This window comes from Artemia sp. Qi Xiang Cuo, chromosome 19 (assembly GCF_049724085.1).
Source record: "Artemia sp. Qi Xiang Cuo chromosome 19, ASM4972408v1, whole genome shotgun sequence".
In the NCBI taxonomy this organism is placed as follows: domain Eukaryota; kingdom Metazoa; phylum Arthropoda; class Branchiopoda; order Anostraca; family Artemiidae; genus Artemia; species Artemia sp. Qi Xiang Cuo.
The window spans coordinates 56,414,754-56,433,345 of NC_142812.1; the positions used below are offsets into that span (position 1 = coordinate 56,414,754).

General features: G+C 36.8%; 1 protein-coding gene across 1 annotated transcript in view; it reads left to right on the plus strand.

Moving 5' to 3' along the window:
- Rnmt (RNA guanine-7 methyltransferase) overlaps nt 1-18,592 on the plus strand; it is a 134,814-nt gene that overhangs the window by 25,372 nt on the left and 90,850 nt on the right. The window contains exons 2-3 of the mRNA XM_089105517.1: nt 1,898-2,057; nt 5,661-5,875. Coding sequence (XP_088961643.1) covers nt 1,916-2,057; nt 5,661-5,875 — 357 coding nt within the window. The 5' untranslated portion in view covers nt 1,898-1,915. The remainder of the gene's footprint in view (nt 1-1,897; nt 2,058-5,660; nt 5,876-18,592) is intronic.

Here is an 18,592-nt window from a genome sequence, read left to right on the forward strand (position 1 = left end):
TTTGTCCCAATTTTTTAAAAATGACCCCTTGATCACAAAGGCCGTTAATTAGAATAAATAGCTCTTATGAAAGTACTAAAAAATCTTATACTTAATATATACTTAATATTTTATACTTAATCATATACTTATTATTTTCTGTTCGTTTTAAATTTTGATGTTGCTCCTTACTTTCAGTTGAAAAACTTGTTTTTTAAAATTTAATTTCTGATCCTTTTTTTTAAATAATGCTGGGAAATCCGGTACCCCCTTCATCGCAATGCCCCTTCCCCCATGAAAACTTCCTTCATGGAAAGATCCTCCCACATAACCCCCGACCCACACCCCCCACTACCAGAAAAAATCACCCCTTAAAACGTCTGTATACTTCCCAGTAACCAATACTATATGTTAACATTAGGTAAAGTTCATATCTTTCAGCCCTCCCCCTGGGGACTTTGGGGGATTAACTCATCCTAAAAGACATAGTTATTATATTTTCGACCATCTTGAACAAAATGGCTATCTCAAAGTGTTGCTCGGGTGACTTTGGGAAAAAATGAACGTGGGAGGGGGCCTAGTTGCCCTCCATTTTTTTGGTCACTTAAAAGGGGCACTAGATCTTTTAATTTCTGTTTGAATGAGCCCTTCCACGATATTCTAGGACTACTGGATCGATACGATCACCCTTGGGAGAAAAAAACAAATAAACACGCATCCGTGATCTTACTTCTGGCAAAAAATACAAAATTCCACATTTTTGTAGATAGGAGCTTGAAACCTCCACAGTAGGGTTCTCTGATACGCTGAATATGATGGTGTGATTTTCACTAGGATTCTATAGCATTTAGGGGGTCTTTCCCCCTTTTTTCGAAAATCAGCCAAATTTTCTCAGGCGCGTAACTTTTGATGGGTGGGACTAAACTTGATGAAACTTATATATTAGAAAAAAAGCGTTAAATCGGATTCTTTTGATGTATCTATTGGTATCAAAATCCCGTTTTCTAGAGTTTCGGTTACCATTGAGCCGGGTCGCTCCTTACTTACAGTTCGTTACCACAAACTGTTTGATTAGTCTCTCTCCTACCAGTCTTTAGATCTTTCAAAGGCCATTCTATCATGACGTACCAGCATTCCTGATGCAAAACAGTTCCTTCTTGTGAAATCAGTTTTGGTTTTTTGCTTGTCTTTTGACTGCTTTAAGTCAAAGAAGTAAAGCCTATATTAAGAAGTAAAGCCTTTAAGTTAAGAAGTAAGGCCTATGCTTTAATTCTTAGTTTCATTCCTTGCCTTAGAAGCTTGATTAATCCCAGAAGCTTTATTTTTTAAATTAATGAGTGTGTTCAATTTCTTTGCAGACAACTTAGCCACATTAGAGTGCAAATATTTTCATGCTGTGGGTGCCATTCTAATGGTGTATTCTTTGTTTTGATCCAACGCTATTAACAGTTGCTTGAAAAGTACATCGTAAAGCATGAATTTCTATAACTAAATTAAGCTTGAACATTATTTTCGTCATATATATGGCCTTTTCACTTGATGAGTCAGATACTCAAATGGGTTGGTCGGATTGTTGTTGGCTATCCAACCTCGAGCCTTAAGATTTTCGAAAGAATTGGCATTTTGCCAATCAGTTTTGAATAGTGAAAAAATGAGTGATAAGGTTAGTATATTTGTATATACTTTAATTAATAACTTTTATGAAATGTATTGAGCTGTTTTTTTTTTGCACTAAAAAAAAACTTTCAGTAGAAACATTTCCGTTTTTGAGAACCCTCTTAAATTTTCCTGGTGATAATTTTTCTATGTCAGTTAAGGAATATCGTATATATTGATCCTTTTGTCTAACTAGTTTTTCTGAAGTAACACTTTTTCTTATTTTGACCTTTTTAGCTTTGCTCATGTAATTGTTTTTCAGGCTTATTTTGCAAAATACATGATGGCTGAATCTCATGGCTTAGCAAGCGCTGTCGCCAATTTTTATAATAACCTTGAAGAGAAAGGCATCGATTCACGAACAGAAAGCCGAATTCTTTATATGAGAAACTTCAATAATTGGGTGAAAAGTGTTCTTATTGGTAAATGCTTCTTTTTTAATTTAATAATTTAGAGACCTGCTCTGTGGTGAATCTAATTTATTATCATTTTTTTTTGTAGATCTGTGCACATCTAAGTATAACTTTGATGAAAATAAGCTGCGCCCATGTTTGGAGGATCAGTCTAGCCCACATGGATTAACCACAGGTTAAGATCATGTGATCAGGGATGCTACACGACTCAGTTTTATTCATCAGAAACATTCAACCCTGTCGTCAAGCTATCAAATATATCCCTCAAATTTTTATCTGATTTGCCTGTCAGAGGTTTTGATGAATTAAAAATTCATCCCCCCTAACTGTGAATCTAGCCTTGAAGTAAATCTCTGCTCTAAAAAGATGCTAATTGGATATACTTTTTAGGCTACTTACCTTTATGTTCTCTTGGTCTGGTGATTTGTATAAGGGTAAGTGAAAACTGGAAGAAAGTAAAGGTTATCGTTCTCCCCTAGATCTGCCAATGTATCTCATCTTGTAGTCAGGAATGTTGACTTACCTTTATGTTCTCTTGGTCTGCTGATTTGTAAAAGGGTAAGAACGTATAAAAACTGCATGAAAACTGCATGAACGTATAGGTTATCGTTCTCCCTAGATCTGCCAATGGATTCCATCTTGTAGTGAGGGATGTTGACTTACCTTTATTTTCTCTTGGTCTGCTGATTTGTGTAAGGGTAAGTGAAAACTGCAAGAAAGTAAAGGTTATAGTTCTCCCTTGATCTGCCAATGGATCTCATCTTGTAGTCAGGGATGTTGACTCACCTTTGTGTTCTCTTGGTCTGCTGATTTGTATAAGGGTAAGTGAAAACTGCAAGAACGTAAAGGTTATTGTTCTCCCTAGATCTGCCAATTGATTTCATCTTGTCAAGGATGTTGACTTAATATGAGCCAGGGATGTTATGAAAAATCAATTGACTCTGGCTTTCAACTTCAGTCATAAAAAAAACATACAACCCTGACTCTCAACTCCAGTCATCTGCAAATATCCAACCTTGATAATCAACTCGATTTATCAGAAAATGTCTGCCCTTTACTCTCTGCTTAAGTTGCTAGAAAACTCCCGCCCCTATGTCTCAACTTCGATCGCTAGAAAGCATCTAGATCGCTAGAAAGCAAAACCTAACTCTAACTCTCAATTTCAGTCATCAGAAGATTTTCAACCTTATAGTCATCAGAGAACATTCAGCCATATCTCAACTACAGTCATTAGAATATGTTTAAACATGACTCTTGGGTTTAATCATCAGGTGATATGAGTCGCAACCTCAGTCATCAGAAAATATCCAACCCAGACCATTAACTTGATTAATTAGAAAGCGTCCAACCCTGACTCTCAACTTCGATTGCTAGAAAATGTCCAATTCTGACTCAATTTCTGTTATCAGGAAACGTCCAATCCTGACTCTCAGCTGTACTCACCAGAAAAATATCCAATCCCATTCTCTACCTGGATCATCAAAAATATTCAAGAACATTACCTCTCAATTTCAGTCATCAGAGAGCATCCAACCCTAACGCTCAACTTCAATTATCAGAAGAGTTTAACCCTGACCCTGATCTTCTGTCATCAGAGAGCATTCAACCCTGAATCCTATTTCAGTTTTACTAATTGGAAATATCCAACCAGATTTAAATGTCACAATTTTTGTTCTGATCACTTCCTAACTGTTATTTGTATCTTAATATGACTTTGCACTGGAGTCTACGTTTCAAGATGGTAAATCAGAAACAGTGGTAATCAGATTGTATAATTTGCTATATTTAACGTCTCCGTACGATTTGAATTTGCTTAGTGCTAGTATATACTATGTTATAAAAAAGGTCAAGATATAACAAATAAAAAAAAAGATAAATATTTTCTTAGCCTTTGACCCTATAGCGGCAACAAAAAATGGAGAGTTTATTATTAAGGACAAGCGGTTAAGTAAAATTGCCAAGCTCACCTTGTCCCTGCAAAAAAGACCTAGCAGCTAAAAGGTCGAGTGGATGCTCTATACACCAGCAGGGACTCTGAAGGATCTAAGTTGTCATAGGACATTGGTTAAGATGCTCTCCTTCTATGTGAAAGGATACGTTCTCAATCCGTGCTGTGGCAATGTGGGAACGAATTCCCGTCTGTTGTCACCAGCTCTATAACTTTCCATGCAACAAACCGCACCTTGGGAAGGCTGACTCGGTTGAAAATTAATCTCGACAGTAAACGATAACACCTAAAATCGAGATACTTTTTAATAAAAAATACAATGCAATTGATACTTCTTGAACAAAATACAATGTCATTTTGTCTTATTAAGAAAAAGGTGATACAGTACCAATAATAGAAAGAAGCTTCAGAGTCTTAGTTAAGAAAATTTCATTGGTATGGAAATATAGATGATATGAATATTCAATTTAATATAAAAGGGCTAAAAAAGAAGGAACTTTGATTAATTGTTTCATCAAGGCTGCAAGTAACGAAACTATCAAACTATAAAATGTAAAAATGCAATTTGATTCATCTTAATTTTTAAATTTTAAATATTTTCCAACCGAATTCGAGGTGTCTTGTGCTCATATTTGCGCTTCTGCTTCGTGTATTCCAATATTGTCATAATTTTTTTTCTATTAACTTTGTCTACCGTTTTTATCCGGCATTTAATTTTATTATTTGTTTATGATTTTGTTTCGATTTTCATACGTCATGTATAGCCAGTGTGGTCTTAGAAAATATTCAAATCATATCGTCAGCGCGGTGGGTTTACTTGGCCCTTGTCATAACTAAGGGGACCTGGAACTGACAGGTGATTTTTAGATCATGGACAAGACTAGGATAAACATTAACTAGAGATCTTGGGTTTGCTTGCGCGAGACTGAATAGTTTGGCACTTAACAGTCTACCAAACCGTTGCGCCCGTGAGAGCCAGAGAGAACGTTGCCAGCCCGCGTTGTGGTACTATTGCTTGTCAGCTAGCCCAAGTTGGTTACCGACTGTACAATACTATGGCTACTTGTGTATAGAATTTCTTAAAAAAAAAAAATATATTTCATTAAACATATTGGCATTTTTATACTTGATATTAACACTGTGATGGACAATCATGTTTGAATGTGCTTGAACTAAGGTTACGAGTTTGAAATCCGCTTCTTCTTCAAATTTTCAGATATCTGGTAAAAAATCACCTTTCCACATTTAAAATTGGCGTAGAATTTTAATTTAAAAAAAACAAGGAAATGCGTTAATGTGAATAGAGAAGGAAAATTAGAGAGAGAGTGTAAAAAAATGCAGAATATATATATCCTATATATATATATATATATATATATATATATATATATATATATATATATATATATATATATATATATATATATATATATATATATATATATATATATATATATATATATATATATATATATATATATATATATATATATATATATATATATATATATATATATATATATATATATATATATATATATATATATATATATATATATATATATATATATATATATATATATATATATATATATATATATATATATATATATATATATATATATATATATATATATATATATATAAAAGAAACTTGTTTTTAGGTGAGGCAAAGAGACATTTGGATATGGATGAAAAAATCGTAGTAATGGATCTGGGCTGTGGCAAAGGAGGAGATTTGCCAAAATGGGATAAAAGCTCCGTTGGTAAAATTGTTTTGTCAGACATAGCCGAAAAGTCACTAGAGCAGTGTAAAAACAGATTTGAATCAAGGAATAGATCTTATGAAGCTGAGTTCATTTTGGCTGACGCAACAAGAGTTTGTTCTTTTCTTTTTTAATGTTCAATTTTTTTCTTACTTTCAATATAACCGTGACTTTCATGACAGCGTTGACATAAAATTCATGGTATCGTTTTGGCTGTTTATAAACCGTCTTGTTTGAAATTCCAAATTTAGTCAGAAGTGAAAATTATGGGTTTGGTCAATTATCGTCAACTTTCATAGTGGGGTAATTATTTACCTAAACAAGCTTTGCTTCAGGTTTTGTTATGTTTATTGTTGATGAATAAACCTTTTCTTCTTAAAAAAAAAGTATTAATATTGTATTAATATACAATATTAATATTAATATACAATATTATACAATATTATTAATATTAATATACAATATTATACTGTATTTGCCAAAATACTGTGTTGGCCAGTTTCTGTTTGTGTAATCAGCAGGAAGAGAAAATTAATATAATTTTAATATGATTCAAAAGAAGCTTACCGTATATAATGCTTACCTTATGATTCAAAAGAGCATAACTTACAACCCTTACCCTGAGGGCTATGAGGGTTTTGTCATCCTCAAAGATCTTTTTACTACATTGAACAAAATGGCTATCTCAAAATTTTGCTTCGATGTGTTTGGAGAGATGGTGGGCATGAGAGGGGGGTTTGTTGCCCTTCAATCATTAAGGCTATTAAGAAGGACATTAGCTCTTTGAATTTCCAATCGAATTAGTCCATTTTGAAGTTCTATGCTTTCTATAGAGACTGCTTTCTATAAAAACCATATATGCCCCTAGGGCATAACTTACAACCCCTGCCCTGAGGATTGTGGGGGGGGGGGGTGTCATTTTCAAAGACATATTTTCCAGATTTTTCAACTACGTTGAATAAAATGGCTATTTTAAAATTTTGATTGGAAGTGATTGGGGAAATGGTGGGTGTGGAAGGGATGTTAGTTGCCCTCCGAACACTTTCGACTATTAAAAAGGGCACTAGCCCTTTGAATTTCCAATCGAATGATCCCTTTTTGAAGTTTCTACAACATCGCTTTCTATAAAAAACCTTATGTGCCCCCAGAGCATAACTTACAACCCCTGCCCTGGGGGCCGTGGGGGGTTGTTACCCTCAAAGAAATATTTTCCAGATTCTTCAACTACGTGGAACAAAATGGCTATCTTCAAGTTTTGATTGGATTGTTTGGGGAAATGATGGTCCTGAGAGGGGGGTTAGTTGCACTCCAATCACTTCCGACTATTAAAAAGGGCACTAGCCCTTTGGATTTCCAATCGAATGAGTCCTTTTTGAAGTTTCTACGAATATGCTTTCCATTATTAACCTTATGTACCCCAGGGCATAACTTACAACCTCTGCCCTGAGGGCCGTGGGGAGTTGTCTTCCTCAAAGACATATTTTCAGATTTTTCAACTACGTTGAATAAAATGGATATCTGAAAATTTTGATTGCATGTGATTGGGGAAATGGTGGTCGTGGAAGTGATGTTAGTTGCCCTCCAATTACTTTCGACTATTAAAAAGGGCACTAGTCCTTTGAATTTCCAATAGAATTATCTGTTTTTGAAGTTTCTACGACAACGCTTTCCATAAAAACCTTATATGCCCCCAGGGCATAACTTACAACCCCACCCTGAGGGCTGTGGGGGGTTCTCATCCTCATAGACATATTTTCCAGATTCTTCAACTACGTTGAATAAAATGGTTATCTTCAAATTTTTATTGGATGTGTTTGGGGAAATGGTGGTCCTCAGAGGGGGCATTAGTTGCACTCCAATCACTTTCAACTATTAAAAAGGGCACTAGCCCTGTCAATTTCCAATCAAATGAGCCCTTTTTGAAGTTTCTGTGACAACGCTTTTTATAAAAACTTTGTATATCCCCATGGTATAACTTACAGCCCTTGCTCTGAGGCCGTTATCATCCTCAAAGACCTAATTTCCAGAAATTTCAACCACTTTGAACAAAATTACTATCTCAAAATACTTATTGGATGTGGTTGGGGAAATGGTGGGCGTGAGAGGGGGGTTAGTTGCCGTCAAATCCCTTTCGACTGTTAAGAAGCGCAATAGCCCTTTGAATTTCTAATCGAATGAGCCCTTTTTGAAGTTTCTACGACAGTGCTTTCTGTAAAACCTTATATGCCCCCAGGGCATAACTTAAAACCCTTGCGCTAAGAGCTACGGGGGGGGGGGGGTTGTCATCCTGAAAGACCTATTTTCCAGATCTGTTTAATACATTGAACAAAATGGTTATCTCAAAATTTTGATTGGACATGTTTGGGGAAATAGTGGGTCATGAGAGGGGGTTTGTTGCCCTCCAATCACTTTCGACTATTAAAAAGGGCCCTAGCCCTTTGAATTTCCAATCGAATGAGCCCTTTTTGAAGTTTATATAACAACGCTTTCTATAAAAATATTTATACGCCCCCAGGGCATAACTTACAACCCCTGCCCTGGGGACCGTGGGGGGTTGACATCCTCAAAGATATATTTTCCAGATTTTTCAACTACGTTGAATAAAATGGCTATCTTCAAATTTAGATTGGATGTGTTTGGGGAAATGATGGGCGTGGAAGAGGTGTTGGTTGCCTTCCAATCACTTTTGGCTATTAAAACGGGCACAAGCCCTTTGAATTTCCAATCAAATGAGCCCTTTTTGAAGTTTCTACAACAACGCTGTCTTTAAAAACCTTATATGCCCCCAGGGCCTAACTTACAACCCTGGCTCTGAGGGGGTTATCATCCTCAAAGAGTTAATTCCAGAAATTTTAACTACGTTGAACAAAATGGCTATCTCAAAATACTGATTGGATGTGTTTTGGGAAATGGTGGGCGTGGAAGAGGTGTTAGTTGCCTTCCAATCACTTTCGGCTATTAAAAAGGGCACAAGCCCTTCCACTTTCCAATCGAATGAAGTTTCTCTGAAGTTTCTGAAGTTTCTACGAAAATGCTTACTATAAAAACCTAATATTCCCCCAGGGCATAACTTACAACCCTTGCCCTGAGGGCTTTCTTTCTCTTTCACTCTTTCACTGACTCTTTCTTTCTCCTCAAAAACATAATTTATATATGGAAGTCAACTACGTAGAACAAAATGGCTATCAGAATCTTTATTGGGTGCTTTTGGAAAAATGATGGGCGTGAAAGGGATGCTAGGTGCCTTTCAGTCACTTTCGACCCTTAGAATGGGCGCTAAAACCCTCGATTCCCATTTAAATTATCCCTATTCGAATTTTATACGACGACCCCTTCCATAGTAACTGCCTCTGGGAAAAAAAATAAATAAATAACAAACCTTGGAGCCGTATGGCCTTTACTATAGGTATATGATTTCATTATAGGTAATGATTTCAAACATTTTAGGGGCTGAATGTGTTGTTATCTTCCATTTTAGGATAAAGGTAGCTACAAACATTCGATTATCATTATTGATAAGTTCTGAAATGCATGTTTGGTTGCTGTTTGTTGTTGTTTAGTTGACGTTCCGGCAAATCAACTGTTCGTATACGGGTGATATTCTGTTAATTCTCGGGGTTAGAATGAACCCGCGTTAGTTCGAAAATCACACTGGCAAAAATTTGGCACAGTGCACGTCAACACTTAAAATATCACGGACTAGTACAAAAACATTGTTCAGTAAGATAAGATAAGATAAGATTTATTGCGAAAAAGTGGCTATCACAAGCCCAAAAGTGCCGAATTCACACTTTAGTGTCAAATATAGGGAAAAAAGAATAACAAAAACAAACAACAACAGCCAATTATAAAAGGATCAATGTCAAATACGTAAAAACGTTAAAAACAAAGTACAAAGTAAACTCATAAAATTAGAAGGCCAATGTCGTCAGCAAAAATATAACAACGTCAAATGTCAGCAAGCAAAAAAAAAAAAAAAAAACATAAGTTAGTTGGTGACTAACAAACATAAATATAAAACCCCCAAATTTGCAAAATGGGCATTAAATTAATAACTATGAGGTAAGGAGCGAGTGAGGGGGGGGAGGGCAGCAGAGAGTCAGTGGTTTAAAATGTCAACTATGTACGGGATAAAAGTTCTTCTATATCTTTCCGTGCAAACTCTTATTGGGGCGAGAAGGGGGATTTTTGTTGACACAGACCGCGGGAGGCGGGGTCGAAGGGGTGAATATTGACCAGGGAAAAGGGGAGTTGTTCGAGGGTTATGAAGGGCATTGTTAGCAAAACGCAAGGAAATTTTTGTTCTCCTTTCCTTAAGGGTGACTAGATTAGCTCTCCTAAGAAGGGAAATATAAGGCACTTTACCCTCATTAAAGATAATTCTTAGACACCTTTTCTGTACTGCCTCTATTCTGTCTGACAATTCAATAGAAATGCCAGGATGCCAAACAGGACAGGCGTACTCAAGGGTTGGGCGTACAAATGACAGGAAAATCCTTAAACAATGCAATTTAGACCATTTAATTTGGTCAAGGGGCCTAAGAAGGGATTATACAGTATTTGTATGTTTTAAGATATCCTTAATATAACAATCCAATTGTAAATCGCTTGAATTAATAACACCCAATAATTCAATAAGAATAATAGACATTTCAGGGGGATTGGACAGGAGAAAGAAGGAGGAGTTCTAAGGAAATTAATAGTAAGAACAGTTGACTTTAAAGGGTTGACTGTCATATCATCAGTGAGAGCTTTGGCTGATATCGATTCCAACATGTATATTGGGTTGCTTTTGGAATTTTTGGAATATGTCTCTAACACATTTAGATCATCAAAGAATATCCATTTATCCGGGAAATAAAGACCAAGGTTACTTTTCCTTGTAAGAAATGAAATTGGACCTAAGAGGGTTCTTTGGGGCATATCATTATAAATAGGAAGGGGATCAGAATACGCATTCAGCTAGTTCACGACTTGCGCTGTGTGAGAGGGGAAAGATGCAATTATTCTAATTAAATTAGGGTCAACTTGAAAGTCATTAGATAGCTTTTCTAATAGTATATTGTGGTTGATTAAATCAAAAGCTTTTTGCAAGTCAACAGCGATAACATTGAGCCAGGTATTGGGGTTTTCGAGTGTTTTGCATATTGTGTCCATAAGGTGAACAAGATAGTGGGTAGTAGATATAGAGCGTAGGTTTCCGAATTGTCTTTGGTCAACATTTGGGATTATTTCTACTTTCAACCACTCAGCTAAACCGCTTTCATATAATTTTGAAAAAAACTAACGTATCAGTAATGGGATGGACACCATCAAAATCTTGGATATTACCTTTAATTTTTAAGAGAGCAATAAAACCTAATTTCCAACAATTTGGAAACTTACCGGTAGATGTAATTTCCTGGTTTTTATTAAAAAGTAAGGACAAAGGCTCTGAGAGGTTGTCGGCAAAGGCTTTAATTAGTACAATCAGAATGTCTAGTGGACATGTACTACACTTTTTAATGTTCTTAATTTTTGCCTCAACATCCGAGGGCGAAATAACGGGAAAATTAAGAGAGCACAAATCATAAGGAGTGTCAAAAGAGAGGGGAGAGAGGTTCTGAACTGTGGAGGAAAGAAACCTGTTCAGGTCATGTTTAGCAACTGGGCAATTTCGCCTGACATGAATGCCTATATTATTAGATGTTTCCCCACTAAATGTCTCTATTCTATTAGACAATTGTTTTGGCTTAGTGGGAACAAAATACAGCACTCTACGTATATAACACGATGACTCTAATTTACGTATTTATGTTTTTACATGTTTATGCAGTGAGTTGGCTTTAGATGTTTTACCACTCTTTAGTAGATTCAATTTAATTCTAATTAGTTTTTTCAATTGGCTAGTAATGTATGGTTTGTCTTTAGAACATGTTTTTACTTTTTTCACAGGGAAGGAATTTATGTATTTTGTTTTAAACAGATTTTAGAATTCGAAGACTTTAAAACTAATGTCATTTTTTACTTTGAGAGCCTGCCAGTTTTCATTGGTAATCCAAGATCCAAATGTGCAAAGGCCATCATTGAAAATTGGGCGATAAGAGAACTCAGTAACAGAAAAAGTATGATTAAAGCTATTAAGAGACTTCGTTAATAAACAAAAATGGTAACTTCCTCCTTACGGGGGCAAGGGGACAGGAGGGGCATAGAAAGCCTGCAAATTGGTGCAAATCAAATCAAGGGCTGAATTTCCTTTTGTTGTTGGTATTTTTACTATTTGTTTTAAGTTGAGAGAGCTACAAAGGGAATTTAACTTTAGATCATTAGTATCACCTTCAAAGAAAATACCGGTGTTCGGGAATTTGCAGAGGATCAAGTCAGTACTACTATGCAGTTGTTGGTAGAATCACTGTCTTTGTGCAGCGTTTCGATTTGGGGAATAATAAAAGCAGCAAAACACAATCAAATTAAAGGGGCGTGGTAAAACTTTGGGTCTTACACTTACTCAAATGATTTCATCGTAATCTGAAAGGTTGGGAGTATGAATTGATTTAGGAAAGAGATAATTATTTACAAATGATAGTATTCAACCTCCCTTTGTACATCGGGGGTGATCATGGGGACAAAGTTTTATGAATTGGGAGTAGTTGTTCATGTTCAATAAATCAGGGTTCTGTGCTTGGACCTCAGTTACGGCGATTTCATCAATTTTGTGTACTTGACAAAGGGCCTCTAGCTCGATCAATTTGTCGAAATCCAGGCTTTCGGCGTTCGTAACAAGCAACTTTGGGAAGGTAAAACGGTTACTAAAGAGGGCAATTTTTGTTTGTTAATTGTGGAAGGCAGTGGGGGGTGGGAGGAACGTGGATCTGGGAGGGGAGAGGCATCTTTTTCGGGATGAGGGCTGGGAGTTATTTGGGGTTGAAGTTTAGGAGAAGAGTGCTGTGGGTATGGGTGTAGTTTTGATGCATTATTAGAAGGCGGGACTGGACCGGGCTTGAGAGAAAAGGAGGACAACAAACAAATTATGGGAATATTATTAAGTTGGGATGGAACTACAGTGGAATTCGTCTTACTATTTAAAGTTTTAGAAACTCTGCATGGATGTACTACCTGTGGATCATTCTGCCTGCTTACTCTTAAACCAGAGTCATACTGGTAGGGTAGCCAGGGGGGTAAAGTGCAAGGGAAGGGAGAAAGGTTTCCTGGTGATCTGGGAATAAGTCAAATTGGGAGTGTTCTTTATATGGGGGTTGGAGGGGGCAAGATGATGTTGAGGGAGGGAAGTACGGTGGGGGGTGTCTGAGAGGAGAGGGGTTGGGTTTGTTTCGGCAAATAACGGGTGGAGTCCAGAACCGGTCGGTAACTTCTTGGACGCACGTAGAAGAACGGAGTCGAAAGGAAGTGGATTTTTGGGAGGAAAATGAGTGAGGGGGGGGTTTGGGGATGGTCTGAATTGAGTAAAGTGATTGTGGGGGTTGGACTGAATGGACAGGCGCAAGTACCTTGGGCGGAGGATTATTTTGAGGGATGGATTCCTCAGGTATACTGCGCTGTATCGGGTATGCAGGGGGATAAGACTGAAAGTCGAATGGAACTCGAACAAGAGGAGGGGGGGGGTCGTGAATACTTTCGGCGTTACTCTAAAAAACGTTGGGTTTTAAACCTGCAGTCCAATCCTGGAGATGCATGAGCAAAATTACACGACTTATCAACACAAGATAAAACAGAACAAAGATCAGCATGGTCAAAAATACACTTATAAGACAAAAAAACTCCTAAAATAAACTGGCTACAAATATGTAGAAACTTGCATTGTCTGCGGAACTTGCAGAAACCACTATCAAACGGCTCGCAGATTACATTTTCTTTATGCTTATTTTTAAATTTATTTCACTTTTATCCCTTACCTTCGTAATTATTTCAAAGATAACAAAAATTTCATCGTCTGGTAATGACTTCTTCGCAACCTTTTTGTTTAGTTCATTATCACCAGGTAATTTATGTGAAAAACCGGAAGGCACTGGATTATTAACAAACTCAACGGCGTCATCAGTAGTCATACTGCACGTAGGTATTTGTAAGCTCTCATGGGATACTCTGCAATTAATGCTGGATTTGCTGAACTCAGATAATTGATTCCCTAGGGTAATAATAGTTGCTTCGTTGTTTTTTAAATCGTTTTGAAATTTGGTGATTTTCAATTTAAGAGTCACCTGATTGTTCTATAGACTGTCGAATTCATCTTCCATAAGGAGACGTTGTGAATTATGGGAGTTGATAATTTCACTTAATTTTTGAATTTCAAGATCACGTTACTGGAGTATATCGTTACCAATTTTTTGGTCATTGAGAAAAATTTCAATTTGTTTTTTCAAATCTTCAATGGCTACTTCATGCTCCGAATTCTTCTCTAACTGGGAATTGTATTTAGCTCGGAGATCAGTCAGCTGTTTGATGTGTTTAATACAGTCAACACAAGGGGGGGACTTGGGAAGTTTGATTTTTTGAAATTGATTTTGGGGTTGATTTTTTAGTGGCAGACTTGGGCATAGAACGTGGTTTAGAGACACGAGGCAGAGAAAGTGGCATAAAAGGTGATGCGGGGTACTAATTTAAAGGACAGGGGGACTGGCAGTTTAAACAAAACCACTCACCACATTGTCTTCTCTCCTCAATAGAAATGCCTGCACATTTTGGATGAAACCACTGTTGACACCGACTGCACTGCACTGTTCCACTGGCGGCACGAAGTCTGCACTCAGGGCATGTGTATTTTATGGGCCTTGACATAATAGCAAAACAATAAATCCAGTTAATATAGCTCGAAACTGGTCAATGACTGAAACTTGGATTATAATAACTTACAAAAACGGGTTTCAAAAATTTAACCCAGCATAGGTGTTAACAGGTCAAATGCCAGGAAGCGACTCAGTGCGTTCTTGCTATCATATGAAATACAATAAAGACGAAAAATTCGTAAAATATTATGCAGGTTACTGTTTTTATACACTTGGTCAATAAGGACATAGCCTTTGTATATGTCCACTTAGGGGACTTTGCCTGACATAGGATTGCTTTCATTGTAGATTTAATTAAATGCTTAATAATTAGGCTTCTAGGCACATTTCTTTCATATTTCTTGCATCTCATGAGAATGTATCTAAACTTACAAATCTTAATCTTTATTAAATAGAAAAAAATAAGTTTTTTCACCTAAAAGTAAGGAGTAACATTAAAACTTAAAACGAACAGAAATTATTCCGTACATGAGGCGGGCTGCCCACTCCTCAATGCCTCGCTCTTTACGCTAAAGTTTGAATCTTTCTCACAACTCAATTTTTTAAAACAATAGAAAATTTTAGCGTAAAGCAAATACATTCTTAGACCACACTGGCTATACATGACAAATAAAACTCAGAGAGGAGAGAAACTAACAAAATGAAAAATAAAATCAAAAAGGGTGAAAAAACGAGGATTTTGTCAGCCAGTGACGAACTTCGTCAGCCTCCGCCAAGTCGTTCTCAGTGCTAAACCAAAAAGAAGACAAAGAAAAAAAAAATCTAACCTTTCGAAGTTTACTTTACAAAGACAGAACAGACACTGAATAAAAACCAGGCAGGAATTAATGAAAATGAATTTACCAAGATGATTGGGCAAGGATCTTTTGCCTTGCAATAGTTTTACTTGACTTACTTGACTTAAGGCTCCTGCCGAGGGTTCGGCGTAGAGAACGATGAGACTAGGCGCCTCCTGACCTTTTGCTTGTCAGGATTGCAGCTTCCTCCACCGGGATGTGGGCTTGGTGGAGGAATTCATCGGCTTTGTCTTTCCACCTAGTGTGTGGGCGTCCTCTGGGTCGTTTCCATCCGTGTAGGATGGGGTCGAAGTCAAATACGACCCGTGCTGGGGCGTCGCGTGGCATGCGAAGGAGGTGGCCGTACCACCGAACAGTACGCTGGGCAAGCTGCGTTGAGAAAGGAGTTTGAGCCGTACGTGATAGGAGAGTCTGGTTGCTAACGAGGTCAGTCCAGTGAAGTCTTTCGATTTTTCGGAGATGTTTCGTCTGAGCGACATCGACGGCGCTGAGGATAGATTTGGCAGCTGGCCACGTCTCTGCTCCATACAGCAGGACGGTGCTGACTGACGCATTGTAGATGCGCATTTTGGTAAATCGGCTTATGTTTGGCCTTCGCCAGATGCTGCTAAGCCTCCCAACAAGTGCTGAAGCCTTGGCTATTCAAGATATAAGCTTTTTTGTGATCAAGCCATCATTCGACAAAAAAGATCCCAGGTAAGTGAAGTCTTCAACCACATCTACTAGGTTGCTTTTGATGTTGACTTCCTTTACAGTAGAACGGGACGTTGGGGGGCTCAAGGAGCATAACTTTGGTTTTCTGCCAGTTGACCTTCAGTCCAACTTTTGAGGCTTCTTCTGAAAGCACCTGGAGAGCTATGGTCATCTTATCGACGGTGCTCGCAAATAGCGCTATGTCGTCGGCGAAGTCAGCATCAGAGAGTACCCGGTCTCCGAACTGAAGACCGAATTGAAGGCGATTCATCGTGCTGGCCATAACATGGTCTATGACACAGTTGAAAAAAGAGGCTTAAAAATGGTGGCTAAGAAGCTTCCTATACCCGTAGCTGGAGAACTATAACATGCTACAATTGGACGTAACGGAATATCTTTCTTATGGATTTTAGGCAGACCATAAAACTTTGGGGCTGAACAACCTTTGGGGTAAAATTTTCTGTACATTTGAGGGGTAATTAGTCTAGTATCTTTTAAAATTCCTAGTTCCTTTCTCAACTTCTGTGTGTATTTGTCCTTGGGATCAAATTTCATTTCTTTATAAATATTTTTATTTATTAAAAGAGCGCTTACTTCTGATTCATAATCTGCATAATTCATAATTATAAATGTGTTGCACTTGTGCGCATTCGTGATCACTGTGTTTTTGTCTTTTTTTTTAATTTCGAAGGATTTTAATTTATTCTTTTGATTGAGTTGAAATTGATAAATATGGACTATAATCAAGAATAATCCTTATAATTTCACCTCTGAGTAGCTCTGAATTTTCGACTTCACCACGAGAGCTAAAAATATCAGACTCCACGCCCGTAATAATTTCTGATGTATTTATGTGTGTTTGTCCCATTGCAAATTTTAGTCCTTTTAAAATAATACTTAGTTCCTTGGATGTAAATACCTTAGAGGATAGATTTTCCAAAGGAGGACCAGGACAAAATCTAGGAAGGAAAATCCGTGTTTGTTGAAACTGTTGAAATTCAAGTTTTGAGAATTTTTCCGATAAACGAGTTTTTGCTAAATGGAATATGTGTCTGAAAGACCTATGTGAGATTTGTAAAATCTGGTGAAAATCTTGAGGGGACCTAAATCTGATATAATAAGGATTTTAAATTAAGTATTTTATTACTAAGGACGTATCTTCTGGATCTATGGTCTTTTAAAATATGTGTTAAAGTTTTGAAACCCATTCTCTGAATAAATGGGCCTTCAGATTGTGTGCCTAAATGTAGGTTGAAACGTAAAGAAGGTGGAAGAATTCGATGTCTTTTACAAGTTTCTAAGAAATTAAACTGACAAATAAGATTTGCATGTTTCTTAACACAATTTAAAAAATCTAAACCAATATTGATTCAATGCTCCCCGTAAGCTTGACGCAGATACATTTTTAGACCACACTGGCTATACATGACAAATGAAAGTCAGAAAGGAGAGAAAGTAACAAAATGAAAAATAAAATCAAAAAGGACGAAAAAAAGAGGATAATTTCAGCCAGTGATGAAGCATGAAGATGACAAAATATAAGCAAATATTTTGACAAGGACCTCCGCCATGTCGTCCTCAGTGCTAAACAAAAAAGAAAAAAAAGAAAATCTAACCTTTCGAAGTTTACTTTACAAAGACAGAACAGACACTGAATAAAAACCAGGCAGGAATCAATGAAAATGAATGTACAAAGATGATTGGTCAGGAATTATTTGCCTTTAAATATTTTTATATTGTCTACAATTTTATTTTTCATCAGAAATGTCTATTAGTTCTTATAATTTATATCAGTTAATGACACTGAATGGATAGTTTAAGATGCAATTGCTGTAAATTGGTCCTACTGAGATATCTTCAGTACCTCCATTTATTGCTAAATTTTGGTTTATATATTTATTTTTATCTCAATTACCTCTTCAAAAGTTTGTGGTACGCCATTTACAGTTGATATTAAGGTTGCCTCGTCAAACAGAACTAGATGGGTCGGATTTACGAAAACATACGAAGCCAATGCCGAATCAAAGTTGTCATTGTTATTTTTTATTTTATGGTTACCCAATCAAACTCATTGAAAATACAATAGATAGGCGATTAAAAAAGATAAAAGAACAAAATAGGGAGCTTGTCCCCCTTGATTCAGTTATATCGGCAATTGAGAAAAAAACTTTCATCGTTTTACCATACATCCCGAAACTTGGCGATAAACTTGGAAAAATTTTTAAGAAGCAGAATCTCTCTGTTTTATTTCAAAACCGAACAAAACTTCGAACATTTTTTCAACTCAGGAAAGAATTAAAATGACCCTGTACTGGGTAGTGGTGTCTACAGAATGCCGTGTTCTTGTGGAAAATTTTACATTGGTAGGACCCATCAACAACTTTGTGAACGTTTGCATGAGCACAAAATTTCAATAGATAAGTCCCTGAGATTAAAAATAATCTCAGGAAAATAATCTCAGGAAATCTCAGGATAAATAATCTCAGGAAATCTGGCCCACCTCCCCGGAGAAACCTCCTCCCTACGGAAATATCCCCTAGACAATTCAATCCCGGTG